Source organism: Gymnoscopelus microlampas (assembly GCF_963454915.1).
Source record: "Gymnoscopelus microlampas genome assembly, chromosome: 1".
Classification (NCBI taxonomy): domain Eukaryota; kingdom Metazoa; phylum Chordata; class Actinopteri; order Myctophiformes; family Myctophidae; genus Gymnoscopelus; species Gymnoscopelus microlampas.
In genome coordinates this window covers 41,489,339-41,504,180 of record NC_139962.1, presented here as the reverse complement: position 1 = coordinate 41,504,180, position 14,842 = coordinate 41,489,339, and the positions used below count along the sequence as shown (strand labels likewise).

Sequence of the window (14,842 nt, the reverse complement as noted above, 5' to 3'; positions counted from 1 at the left end):
ATATATATATACATATACACACACACACACACACACACACACACACACACACACACACACACACACACACACACACACACACACACACACACACACACACACACACACACACACACACAGACAATGCATGAGCGACACGCCGATCAACATGTTCAGGTTCTGGTACCCAGCATTGGCCTGGTTATTGCATGGGTGCATGGTGAAATAGGCTCTCTCCTTCCCTCCCCCTACACTCTACCTCCCTTGTGTTGTCCTCTCCCTCCTCCTCTCCCACTTTCTGTCTCTCTCAAGCTCTGTTCCAAGAACAGAACCTGTTTCTAATATGCTGATTTGTGCTGACATCGGGCACATCCATACTTGGGCATAATCTGCCCCCTAACAGCTTGGTATATCCAAATTTGGGCATAATCCACCAAAGTCGCACATGGCGATTTGCGCTGAAGCAAACTGTTGCCTAGCAATGCCAATGTGCGCTGATGTCAGGCTCGGGCTTCTCCATATTTGGGCATAATGAGGACACTCACCTGCAAAAGACATCGCCGGCCACCAAGCCCCCACCCCCACAACTGGGAGGCTGGAGCAAAAGTTTCTAAGTGGCCAACTCTGGTGCTACAACTTTGGGCCCAAAACATGAAGGTGCAAAACAGGCTTGACCAATGAACTCAGATATTATATAGCTCAATGCTGCCACAGACACCGGCGCAACTTGGAATTTATGTGGACGTTGGGCATGTCCATATTTGGGACATGCCCATGGATTTGCCAATTAATCTCTATTTATACAACGGTGTAGCACAGAAATTGTCAAAATAGCCAATCTACAAGCTCTGTGAGCTATTTTCTCTATCATGAGTGATTTTTTTTACGCAAATCAATTACTTTACTATTTATGTGGTATTTTTTATAATCGATTAGTTTGATTAACTGTTGCACGCCTAGTTGTCATTGAATGATATGATCACCCGGAGTTTGATTACAATCACCAAGACATGTGTGATCGGACGAAAACCATGAATACAGTAGTTGTCTACTCGTAGTTGGTCAGACAGCTAGCCAGTGATTAAACTATACTAAAGGCTCACACTGTCTTCCAGCTCCTTCTATCAGAACATTTTACAATAAACAGATGCAAAAGAGTACAAATGAATTCAAAGTAAATGTGCGAGAACAAAGGACAGATGGAGGGAGGTTAAGTGAGTGAGAGAGTAATATGCAATGCAAACTAGAGCGGAGGAAAAGATGGAGAGAATGAGTGGAGGAACGCTAAATTCTCTCTCTACTGTCAAGGTCAGCCGTAACCAGGAAGCAGCGGGGCTGTCTGTCCAATTAGCAACAACCAGGAAGGAACAGTTTCCATCTCTGACCTCTGACCCTTAAAGCTGTGTCGCCGTAGAAATGACAGGGGCGTGTCTGAAATGATGACGGGCATTAGCATTTTCCTGCAGTTAGCATTAGCGCAGGGGGGGTGTGTGGGTGGGTGTGTGCGTGTGTGTGGTAGACGGAGATAGATTTTGTGAGTGAGAAAGGGAGTATGTGTGTGTGTGTGTGTGTGTGTGTGTGTGTGTGTGTGTGTGTGTGTGTGCGTGTGCGTGTGCGTGTGCGTGTGTGTGTGTGTGTGCGTGTGTGTGTGTGTGTGTGCGTGTGCGTGCATGTGTTATTGTTTCTGTCTGTATGCGCTTGTTGGATTCATTTGGAAGGCTTGATGTAGGATTATCCAATGTCGGCACTAAACTCTGGCCCCTCCTTCAAAATGGCGGACAGGAAGAAGATCACCTCAGACAGGGGTCACAGGCCCGCCCATTTCCTGAAGGGGACCTTGAGTTAAGTGCGTTTCCTTCTCATTAAATCCAAACAGGCAGAGAGACAGAAATCAGCCTGACTTTGCTTCGTCTCTTCTCTTCTTAACTCACAAAGACAATAGACCACACTCTAAAATCCCGCGTGTTAATTCAACTCTGGAATTGTACAAATGTCACCTTATGGGTATATTTTAAGCACATGAACCTGAGCGTTTATATTGTAGAGCAAATATCCGGCAACAATTGCAGATCTACAAGTTGCGTTGCGATGCTTTGTGAGCATGCAGATCTGCTATTTCCGGTGAAGAGATTTGGTGTTGAGGGAAAAAAGGAAAGGACCGAGTGTAGAGCCCTGGGGGACTAAGTATATGTTTTAAGTGGTTAAATGCTTTCAGTATTTATCAGCAAAGAAATACCACCATTCATACAGTATGGAAGTCAGTGAAGTGTTCCTCTTATGCCAGAAACGGCTCCCTATCTTTGATCAACAGTATTCTTCTCTGATGACACGCAGGTCCCATTTCTGCTGATGTGCGACCTGCAGACTTGGGTCATGTATCCCCTCTTAAGCTGGCTGTATACCCACTAAGACGTTAGGAGTTTCACCGTTTCACTGCCAGGAATACAGTCACTTCCGGGAATTGTGAAAATGCTATATAAAACAACCCACTAAAGATAGAATTCACCACATAGCTACACTTAATAATTGGAATTGGATTTGAACTCTATGGTCACATGCTGTGCAGACAAAGCTCTGAATGAACCAAATGAATGAATGAATGAAACCCACCCGCAATCGTGACATAACTAACCATATCATTTGGACCAATAGGAGAGTCGGGTATGTCTGAGAACAAGAAAACAAAGTTCTACCAGGCTGCCTGTGCATGTCATTATGGACAAATAATATATATACATTTTATTTTCAAAATAGCAGATCTACAAGGTCAGATTGCAAGTTTTTTGATCGCCTATTTTCGCAATTCATCATACGACAAAGTATATAGGGCTTAAGTGGTTACATAAAACTAAACTCAAAAGAAGTCACAACCCAGCCATCATACCTGGATAGAATCTGGTCCCAGTACAGTCACCCTGGGGGGGCTCAAGCCAGCGGGCCGGGAAGGTTTGGTGGTCACACTGACCCAGGGTCCTGTGGACATTACATGGACATTAGACATCAATAAAGTCATACAATCACACATTGAGTTCACTGAATTAACCACATGAACCCTAGCGTCCCTAGTTATGAGCATGCCATAACAGGCAGTTTGAGAATTTGGCAGAAATTCGCAAACATTTGGAAAAGAGATTTGTACTAACTATAGCCCCCTGGGGGACCCCGGTCAATGAAGTATATGGGGTTCATGGGGTTAAAAGTCACAGTGGTTAGCCCTACCTGCAGTGCTGCCGGCCTGTGTGTAGGCCACCAGTCTGTACTGGTAAGTGGTCCAGGGACTCAGGGCTGATGAGGAGTCCAGAAAGGAGAGAGGCGGAGGGGATGGAGGGAGGCGGCCCACTGTGGACACCTCCACCGTACCAGACATTCTCCGCTCTATCAACCACCTGGGGACCAGGAAGAATCACAAAAGAATACATAATGTGTTAACTCAGTCTACGTCCGTGCTACTTCCGTGTTGCATAGCAGTGACATCACTGTCGAATTCTTGGTATCTTTATCCAAGCCTTTCAACGTGTGTTGATCAGCACCGTCACTATGCGCTGTATTTTTTCACGCTCATGGTAGTGAAACACTAAACGGGATTATTGTTTCATCTCAACATTCAAGTACAACTATCAGAAGATGTAATCCAGGTAAAGTAATGCTTCACTCTGCAAGTTTAACTAAAGTTTTCGACCTGTCCAAAGTCATTTCTGATACAGACATAGCAATGGGTCAAGACGGTCATCAAGGCGAATACAGACATGATAACATTATGTAGTGATATGATAACATATAAATAGCAGCCAGTCATTGACTGCCAGTCAACTGTCTTCTGTGTTTTGGAATGAATAATGAACAACCCCCCCCCCCCGGGAATGAACCAAACCGAACAATGCCAGTCCGTGAACATTTTAGGAACTGTCAGCCGGTCCGTGGTATTCTATTGTGTTACTGTATATTCTATTATCATCACTGACCCCTCCAGAGGTCCGTTGTTCCTCTCTGGTGCTCCCCAGGACAATAGCACCGATGTAGGCGTGTCAGAGTAGAGGTGGGGAGGTGGGATGCCATCAGGAGGTGCTGGAGGGGTTCTGAAGGTGTTGGGAGACTCAGACATGGAGCAGCCTGCCCTTGTGCAGGCCTCCACCTGGTGGGACAGTTTTAGTTATGCTGTTAGAATCAGGGCTTTTTCCTAATCAGTTAATTCCCATCAGAATCAATATTTTAATGTTTCTGTTCGATTCCTAATAAAACATTCCTAAAGTTCCTTGGTACAAAAAAACCTCAAACAAAACAAAAAGGGCTGTAGTACCTGTAGCGTGTAGGTCTGGAAGGGCAGTAGGTTGATGAAGGTGTAGCTGGTGGTGTTTCCTGGGACAGTGACAGTTACAGAGGTGACAGAAGGAGTTGGAGGGCTTTGGTTATATTCTTGGCTTGGACCCAGATTTGTACTGGAAATGGTATTGGATCCAGTGGTGTGGAAGGAGATGGAACTGGTTCCTTGGCTTGTGCGGGACACACTGGGGTTGGTTTCTGTGTGACGGGGACTGGAGTTTGAGTCAGGATTGGGGGTGAGGTTGGAGTGTGGGCCGGTGGAGGACAGAAGAGGGGTGGAGCCTGGAGTAGTGAGATCAGACGATGGGTGAAATGCCTGGTGGAGGCTGACGCTGGGGTCTGAACTTTGGCTTGGATCGGCGCTAGTCATGGTGCCGGGGTCAACTCCTGAGATGGAGACTGGACTGGAGCGTGTGATTGTGCTGGGGCTGAGCTGGAGGTAGGTGTTGGGTGCTGTGGTTGTACTGGGAATGGAGTCGAGGTGGAGGTTGTACTGGTTGATGTGGCCGTTGGGCTGGGAAGGAGGAGCCCAGGTCACTGTCACATTACGCGGATGGAGCTCTGATACAGATGGAGGATCCACTGATCTGGGACCTGCAGACAGACAGACAGACAGACAGACAGACAGACAGACATAATGAGAATGAGAATGAGAATGAAGAGATCAACATCAAGTACTAGAACAGTAGAAGAACTTCATATTATCTCAGTGTGCGTGCGTGCGTGCATCCGTGTGTGTGTGTGTGTGTGTGTGTGTGTGCACGTGTTTCAGAAAAAGAGATGTGAGTTAAGTCCATGAGAAATGAGAGGACAGGGATTTGTTGTGAAGAATTATTTGACATGTAACATGAAGAATGACATCAGAAGGACAAAGAGTGATTTCCCCGTCTCTATCCAGAGGATTAACATCGAAACCATCCTCCCCTGCTCACCAGCACACACACACACACACACACACACACACACACACACACACACACACACACAATTGTACAGTACGTATGTGTAAATTAGCTCAGGTATTGTAGTTCAGGGGCAGAGGGGCATATATCAATTTATGCAAAATGCACGGGTACATCTGCAGCTGTGTGTGTGTGTGTGTGTGTGTGTGTGTGTGTGTGTGTGTGTGTGTGTGTGTGTGTGTGTGTGTGTGTGTGTATATACATGTATGTTATATGTCCAGAAGTCTCAAGAGGTCGAGTGCAGCTGACTTGATTGGTGGGAATATTGCGCACACTTATAGCAAGTATACAACTGGACATTGCCTGGGAGTCTACTGTCACACATGCAATGCAAAAGCAAAAACATGCACGCGCGCGCACACACACACACACACACACACACACACACACACACACACACACACACACACACACTCATGTATGCATACAGACCCATCATCTTGCACCTATAATTGACGGCCAAACTCATGGGGCTACACATGTGTGTGTGCGCGGTCTCCACGCACACACATGGCCCAACTAACTCCACATTTTACCCCAAAATTCCTCAATATTCTGCCTCTGAACCGGCTGCTTCCCATACCGTTACTCTACTTCCATGATGTACAATAAATATGAAACGCATTATGCCCCAATACTATGCAAATCTCTTCCCCAGCGCGAAATTCACTTCCGGGTGCTTATTTTGGTCTGACATCAGAGAACCCACATATTTGGGCATAACTGATATAGGCAGCTCCATATATGGAGATGTCTGACACTATCTGACATCACCATAATGACAGGGGCACAGCCATCACGGTCCCATATTTGGGCATAACTGATATTAGGCAGCTCCATATATGGAGATGTCTGACACTATCTGACATCACCATAATGACAGGGGCACAGCCATCACTATAAAGGACCTGGATGCCCTGGCCAATGCCAGTGTCCTCAGCGACGCTACCAATGCCACACACGTCCACGTGTTGTTGCCTTGCAACTCTACTGCACGTAGCCCCTACCCCCTCTACTGCACGTAGCCCCTACCCCCGCAGAGCACACAGAACGACACAGAGACAACAGGAAACTTTACTACGCAGTACACAGAACGACACAGAGACAACAGGAAACTTTACTACACAGTACCCACAACTTCGCACGCAGCCATGGGACCACGCAAAAAAGCTATGCTGGGCAAACGCACACGCAATGCCACTCGCCAGCGTGTGGCTCGCGCAAATGCAGCCGCAAATGCTCTTCAATGTCACAAATACTCTCAACCACAAACTGCATACCACAACATCCCGGCTAATTCCTTTTTGCCCACACACAACTGTCTCCACTTCTCAGCTAACCGCAGTGACAGCAACCGCGCCAGCAGAAGGACAACTCGCTCCTTACAGACGCCCCCCGCCAAAAGTAAGTGCTTTGATTTACCCCATAATCCCTCCAATGCATTCTATCACCCAATCTCTCCCATTCCTTTTCCTTACATCTACACAGAATATTACAATTACTATGTTACGCACACATTTCACAACTGCCTAATCATGCATGCTGTCCATCTCTCTCTTCGCAGAACGCCGCTATGAGGACCATCAATACACAACACACTCTCATCCATCACAAAGGACAAAACCAAAGGATAAACACTTCAGAAGAGCGTGGACACAGCCACAACAACTCACAGAAATAGTTGCCTTTCCCACACCTGTAATGGATTGTATCTGCACTTCATGCAAGGCCGTCATGTTCCCCTGGGAAACATCAAAACTTTCAAAAGATCCTGTCCCACTCAAAACCTTCAGTGCCTGTTGCCATTACGGAACAATCCAACTACAGCCATTCAAGGACCCCCCTCCTGCACTTCAAGCTCTGTTTGACAGGACCTCTCCAGAATCCCAACAATTCATGGCCAACATCCGACAGTACAACTTTCAAAAGATCCTGTCCCACTCAAAACCTTCAGTGCCTGTTGCCATTATGGAACAATCCAACTACAGCCATTCAAGGACCCCCCTCCTGCACTTCAAGCTCTGTTTGACAGGACCTCTCCAGAATCCCAACAATTCATGGCCAACATCCGACAGTACAATGGCTTAGTGTCTATGGCTTCTAAGAATGTCACCGGTAAAATCATTGCATTCAAAGGACTAGGGCCACGACCGTTCAAGATGAGTGGCCAAATGTACCACCTCACTCCCTCTGCATTCTTTCCTGACACCAATAACCGACCCAAATTCTCACAAATCTTTGTATTTGATCAGGACAATGAAATTAAGAACCGCCTTCATCAGGCTAAGGGAGAGGACCTTATTAAGGAGCCCACTTTAACCCTCATTCAAAATGAGTTAAAGACAGTTAACCCTTTAGTAAAAATCTTTAAAACCGGCGCAGAATTACTCAATGCCAACCCAACTCAGGCACTGAACTCTCACAAATGGGCAGCGGTCTATCCAACTACAATGACATGCCACAGCCAAGACCACTAACTGCGCAGGAAAGGCTGACACAAATCTTCAGATCTGAAAAATTCAACATAACACAGCAACAACAAATTGTACAGTCGCTTGCTCCTAAGCTCACTGCGGAACAAATGGCACTCTGCGAATCCGTCTATCAGGCAGTGCATGCCCCACAAGAAGAAACCATCACACGCCAGTTCATTCTCAACTCCCCTGCAGGATATGGCAAAACCTTTACCTTTAAGGTCATTGCTGCTACGATACGCGCAGAGCATGGCATTGTGCTGTGTGTGGGCAGCACAGGCTTGGCAGCACAGAACCTGGAGGGTGGTAGGACCGCTCATTCACGATTTAAGATCCCAATCCCCATTTTCCAAGACTCTGTCTGTGCCATCAACGCAGAGTCCAATCTGGCCAAGCTCATTAAAGACAGCAACTTAATCATCTGGGACGAGATTTTCAGTGTTGACCGCTTTAACGTCGAGTGTGTGGAAAGAACACTGAGGGATCTCATGCACTCACAGCAGCCTTGGGGTGGCAAAACTGTCCTCCTGGGTGGAGACCCAAGGCAAACCCTCCCCGTTATCAAAAAAGCAGGCAGGCCCCAGATAGTTTCAGCATGCATCCAGATGTCAACACTCTATCCTCACATGAAACACCACAAGCTAAACCTCAACATGAGAACACACGCAGCAGAGAAGGACTTCTCCCACTATCTCCTTGCATTAGGGGAAGGAACACTCCCACACGAGGAGGACACAGAATGGCAGGTCCGCATTCAACCCCACCACTTGGTTCACAATCTCCAAACTCTCATTTCATTCACCTTTCCTGACTTGCAAACTGGATGTGTCAACAAAGACAACCTTCTCAATGGCACTGTATACACTCCTCTGAATAATGACATTAGAGAAATCAACAACATATGCCTGGCAGACTTCCCTACAGAACAGAGAGTCTACTTTTCAGCCGACACAATTCTGGAGGACGACCACAAGGACTCCATGCCTGTGGAATTCCTCAATTCACTGACACCCTCTGGAATGCCTGATCATAACCTCAAGTTGAAAGTAGGAGCCCCAGTCATGCTGCTGAGAAACCTGCAAGCAGGTCCCGACCGCACTCTCAAGAATGGCACCAGAATGGTGGTACTGCAGATGATGGACAAAATCATTGAGTGTGAGATTGCAGCTGGCACAAACAGGGGTGAAAAAATCTTCCTCCCAAGGATACCTCACTATGACAGAGATGAGGAGCTTCCCTTCACCTTCATCAGACGACAGTTCCCTATCCGCTTAGCTTTCTCTGTTACCATCAATAAGGGCCAGGGGCAAGAGAACGAACGAGTTGGCATCTACTTGCCTCAACCTGTGTTCGCTCATGGCCAACTCTACACAGCCTTCTCCAGGGGAAAGAGAGCCAGCGCCGTCAAAGTTTTCATTGTGAACAATGATGAGGGAATTACTGACAACGTTGTTTATCCCGAACTCTTTTATTAATCCAAACATGCTCATTCAAACACTTTGCATGTGCTGCTACTCCCTGATTGCATAGTGACAAATGACCTTCATTCTTCAACATAATTGCCATTGCCTTTGTTTGTATTCTCCCCCCAATGCAACATACTGTACACCTGCTCCTGATTAATGCTTCACTGTTAATGTTATTCTGGATGTCATTTCATTTCACTGCTATTTTGCCTTTCTCACATTTACATGTTGCCACCAACACTGTCCGACATCACACCATGCCAATAAACCATGCTATCTAACAAACAATGCAATCTCATTTCAATCAACAACAACCCGCCTACATTCATACCCAATACTTCTCTTGCCTCAATCACATTACTCAACACTACTACTTCCTTGCACACTACATGTACACACCTACACAGTGCGACGTCGCGCGGACGCTAGATGTGAGGGCCGCGCAGCGGCCCGAACTTCTAGTTTTCATAATTACAGACCAGGATGCTGTTGAAATAGATTCATCTGGACTCACATATACATTCAGTCAAGTGTACTTGATTCACAGCTGATTGATCAGTCCTTTTCTTTGACCTCTACGTGTCATTGACAGACCATTATTACAGTATTTTAGCTTGTAACATCTTAAAGAGCTGTATGGATCGGAACAGGCTTAAAGGAGCACATCACCCATTTTCAACCTATCTTCATATAATTGGTCCTCACTGATACTCATTCAGATGGGGAATCAAAGCTAATAGAAATTGCAGGCTTCCTATTCCTGGAAAGTTAGCATGCTATAATAGAATCCATTGTTCTAGCATTAATAAAAAATAAAATGAAACATTTTAAATCTTGTTTGAAATGACCAAACCTGCCTAACGATGATGTCACTGGTAGGTGGGTTGCCTCCTCTGAGACACAGACCAAGTAGACACAAAGTGTACCATATTATAATGAGCATTAGCGAGGACCAATTATATGAAAATAGGTTGAAAATGGGTGAAGTCGTCCTTTAGCAAAACTCTCAAAAACACACACACACACACACACACACACACACACACACACACACACACACACGGTCATAGTGATATTTCAGGCCCATGGAAGCTCATTTGAAGGTAATGTTTTCCATCGTCATTTACATCCCACTGTACCAAGCTATAATGGTCACCACACCACACCACACCACACACTACATAGGCACGCACACACACATATAATAACAAACATACATACATGCATGCTCACACTCACGCAAAAATATATATAGAGCACATATGCTCACACTGCAGTGTGTGTGTGTGTGTGTGTGTGTGTGTGTGTGTGTGTGTGTGTGTGTGTGTGTGTGTGTGTGTGTGTGTGTGTGTGTGAAGGACAGGCACATCAAGGTTACTGAGCAGACAGGGGGAGCGTGCTGCGACGCTAAGTGCTACCGCTAACCGCTAACGGCTTCCCCAGATGGTACTGTGTGTGTGCGTGCATGCATGCATACGAGTGTGTGGGTGTGTGGGTGTGTGTGTGAGAGAGAGAGAGAGAGAGAGAGAGAGAGAGAGAGAGAGAGAGAGAGAGAGAGAGAGAGAGAAATGTGTGTCTGTGTGAGTCTGTGAGATGTGAGACCTGTACAGATAACGTGTGCAGTATGTGCGAGTGTCTCTGTGTGGGTGTGTACTATGTGCATGTGTGCTTGTGAGGCAAAAAGAGACTGAGTTGTGTGCATGTGTGAGATTTGTTTTAGTAAGTGATCATCTGTTAGCGTTGGGCTGTTCAAACATTTTGTTCTCGTACTCGTTCTTTTGGACAAAAGCAAGAAACTAAATCACTTCCTGAAAAGATCTGTTCATTTGTCAGTCAGTTGAGCACTCAGTCAGTTGCAAAATTATGAATGGCTGAAGAGAAGGTTCCTCTTTCGTCACTGGACTGATATACAGTACTAGCCATTATTAGCCAATGGCCTCATTGAGCTCCTTGAGTAGGGCAGGCTCTGTTAGTCTACGTCCAGGATGCCCCCTTCAGTGACTGACTTTGTATCCTTGCAAACGAAATTACTTCAGCCAGTGAACGAAACTGTGATCCCGTTAACGGAATAATTTGAGACGGACTCTGACTCACTCAGTGACTGTATATCCCTGTGAATGAACTACTGAATATTTAGAAGGAAATCTGATTGCAGAGGTGGTCTCTCACCCAGTCCCTGCATTTGACAACTAGTCTATTAAACAGTGCTACCCATGCTAATCGTTCATTAAATAGTAGTCATTTCAACTATTATTTATTATCATAATAATTTTATTGTAAAAATGACCTTTTTTCTGTGAAAAGACAATGTTTTATGCAACCCGTTCTCACTCCCAAGGCGTCTGATTTTGCCGCTCTGTCAGTAGCCCTGAAACGTCAAGTGACGTTGCATGTTGACAAAACTATGCCTAAACCCCCCTTGTATATGTGTGTGTGTATGTATGTATATATATATATATGTATATGTATATGTATATGTACTAGAAGTTCGGGCCGCTACGCGGCCCGAACGTCTAGCGTGACGCGTCGTTCACTTTGCAGTGCCACCTTACAGGCACCTCACAGTGTGAGAGAGAGTTTTGTGCTCTCCTAAATCCACGGCAGGCTTTGAAAGTACCCACTTCAGAAAGAGGTGACGTGCATCACCTCTCCAATGACCAAGACCCACTATGGAAGCCGTCGAACTGGTGCGATCTGACGGCATCCTAGAATTTATAGGTAGGATGTGATGTCATGCGTGATGTCATGCTGTTTGTGTCCATATTCGGGACGACCGTCTCATCGTGATGTCATTGTGATGTCAGATTACGTCACACTGGCTACATACATACATACTGACAACCGACATGGCGCAGGATTCAAATTGTATATATAGATATGTATATATATATATATATATATATATATATATGTATATATGTGTATGTGTATGTGTATGTGTATATGTATATGTATATGCAGGGGTGCACATAACTTTTTAGGTCTGGTACGCAGAAGAGCACCTGGAGATGTGACTTGGTGCGCATGGTCCCGTCCCGTTTTGTCAACGGGGGGGGGGGGGTTCAGCACGGTGCCCACCGGACAGTTTTGTCAACGGGGGGGGGGGTCAGCACGGTGGCCACCGGACAGTTTTGTCAACGGGGGGGGGCGAGAAAAAAAGGACGCTCTGCTTCTAAATTCCGCCGATTTTCGTCGTTTTTTTTTTCTCACGCTGTTAGGTAAAGCCCCCAAGGTTGGTGCCCTGTGCTGCTGCGCTGATTTTATCCGCCAGATTGGGACGTTCACGGCATATTTTGCACCATTACGGTGCGTTCATCATCGGTGACGAGTGCCTCTAACAGCCGCTGCTGGCTGCGTGCACGCAGCGAGGCGATGCGAGGCGACGCGAGTCATATGACTACCCCTGTGCCTAATGGCTGTACATGGGGCCGACGGGTGCTTTAGAGTGATTGTGTGAGTGTGGCATCAGGAAGTAAATTCCTAGCCTCGATCTCCAGGCTTTTATTTTTTAGTTTTGCTAAAAAATAAAAGCTTGGAAATTCCTGTCCCAGCTGTTGGTGCGCAAAAGCGCCTCGCGTCGCCTGATGTGGTGCGCATTTTTTATTTTGGGTGCGCATGCGCACCTGCGCACCAGTTATGTGCACCCCTGTGTTTATGTATATGTGTACCGTAATTTTCGCACTATAAGCCGCACCTGAATATAAGCCGCAGCAGCTAAATTGAATGATTTGTACATATATAAGCCGCACTGGACTATAAGCCGCGGGTGTAAAATCCCTAGATTTAGGAAGTCCCCTAGTGGCCGTTAGCTATAAAAATCCATAGATAAGCCGCACCGTTATATAAGCCGCAGGGTCGAAAAATGGGCAAAAAGTCGCGGCTTATAGTCCGAAATTTACGGTATATATATATATATATATATATATATATGTATATATGTGTATGTGTATATGTATATGTATACTGTATACTGTATACTGTATGTGTGTGTGTGTGTGTGTGTGTGTGCGTGCGCACGAGCGCATTCGTATGTATGTGCGTGTGTTTGTGCACCCACATGCTTTTTCCATCTCCCACACAAATAAACAACAGAATAAAAGTGGTGATGTAAAGCTTGGCTGGGTTTACAGATCACAAATAGCCCTCCATCAGGGCATCTCTCTCTCTCTCTCTCTCTCTCTCTCTTTCTCCCTCTCTTTCTCCCTCTCTTTCTCTCTCTCTCTCTCTCTCTCTCTCTCTCTCTCTCTCTCTCTCTCTCTCTCTCTCTGTGTCCATTGCTCTCCTCTCACATGCCCAACATCTCTCTCCCTTTTCCCCTCACTCTGCCATGCCCCATGCTCTTGTGGACACACACACCTCTCTCTCTCTCTCTCTCTCTCTCTCTCTCTCTCTCTCTCTCTCTCCCTCCACCTCTCCCTGCTAAATAAACAATGCAGAGAGTTGACCTTTTAGGTTAACAGGTTTTTATGCTGGCTCTACTCACCACTCACACTGATTCAATTACCAGCAAAGGTCCAGAGAACGCCACGAATACCCAAGGAGCCTGTCTGTCTGTCTGTCTGTCTGTCTGTCTGTCGGGGTATATGTCTCTTTTCCACGTCTCATAGTGTATCTGTCTGTCCGTCTTCCTGTCTGTCTGTCTTGTCTCAGCATGTCAGGCCTCACATAAACCAGACATGAAGAAATGACCATCAGCCCTTCATCCATCCACCGGGACAGACAGACAGACAGACAGACAGACAGACGGGTAGATATGCCACATCTCAGTCACCTTGACACAGCCCCCCCTCAACCACCCAAAAACAACCCCTTGTGCCCCCCTCTATCATTCCCTCATCCCCCTCTCCCTCTCTCCCCTAAGCGTTGTGTTGTGTTATTTGGGTTTACTGGGCCGTGTTAAACTCTGCAGTTTGAAGGGCTGTTAAGTTTTTCAATTGAAATTTTCATTTAAGATGCAGGCGTTTTTTTTTTCTCCTCCTTTTTTTCTTTCTTTTTACTGATGCTTTACTGCTCTCTGATAGGACGGAACAAATGCAGCACCGTGGCAACGATACTGGAGCAACGATGCTGTAGCCACCGTCGCTTGGCCCCACCTCCATTTCTCTCTCTCTCTCTCATCACCTCCGCTGTCTCTCCTTTTTGCATCTATCACTCCTCTCTCCGCATTCTCTCCTAACCGCCCCCTTATCCCTCCTTTCCTCTCTGTGTCCACCCTCCCCCCCAGTAAACCACAGTAGCAGCAGGCTGAAACAGGAGCGCAGGGCCACCAAGCCTTAAATCACATTTATAAGGATTTGGTTAGCATAGTAATAACACAATCAACTGACAAGGGCTGGGAGGTGGTGTGTGTGTGTGTGTGTGTGTGTGTGTGTGTGTGTGTGTGTGTGTGTGTGTGTGTGTGTGTGTGTGTGTGTGTGTGTGTGTGTGTGTGTGTGTGTGTGCGTACATGTGTGTGACAGGGCTTTTGAAGGTGAGTCGAGGCTTGTACGAGTCATAACGAGGACAAACGCTGAGCTTTACTGTTACTGAGATGCCCTGAGTCTCTGTGTGTGTGTGTGTGTGTGTGTGTGTGTGTGTGTGTGTGTGTGTGTGTGTGTGTGTGTGTGTGTGTGTGTGTGTGTGTGTGTGTGTGTGTGTGTGT

General features: G+C 46.3%; 1 protein-coding gene across 1 annotated transcript in view; it reads right to left on the bottom strand.

The window, feature by feature from the left end:
* Nucleotides 1–14,842, bottom strand: part of ush2a (Usher syndrome 2A (autosomal recessive, mild)) — a gene marked incomplete at both ends in the record, with an annotated part of 295,634 nt that overhangs the window by 118,533 nt on the left and 162,259 nt on the right. Inside the window, 6 exons of the mRNA XM_084054952.1 lie at nucleotides 2,864–2,952; nucleotides 3,199–3,365; nucleotides 3,942–4,111; nucleotides 4,277–4,893; nucleotides 7,833–8,031; nucleotides 10,341–10,344. Coding sequence (XP_083911078.1) covers nucleotides 2,864–2,952; nucleotides 3,199–3,365; nucleotides 3,942–4,111; nucleotides 4,277–4,893; nucleotides 7,833–8,031; nucleotides 10,341–10,344 — 1,246 coding nt within the window. The remainder of the gene's footprint in view (nucleotides 1–2,863; nucleotides 2,953–3,198; nucleotides 3,366–3,941; nucleotides 4,112–4,276; nucleotides 4,894–7,832; nucleotides 8,032–10,340; nucleotides 10,345–14,842) is intronic.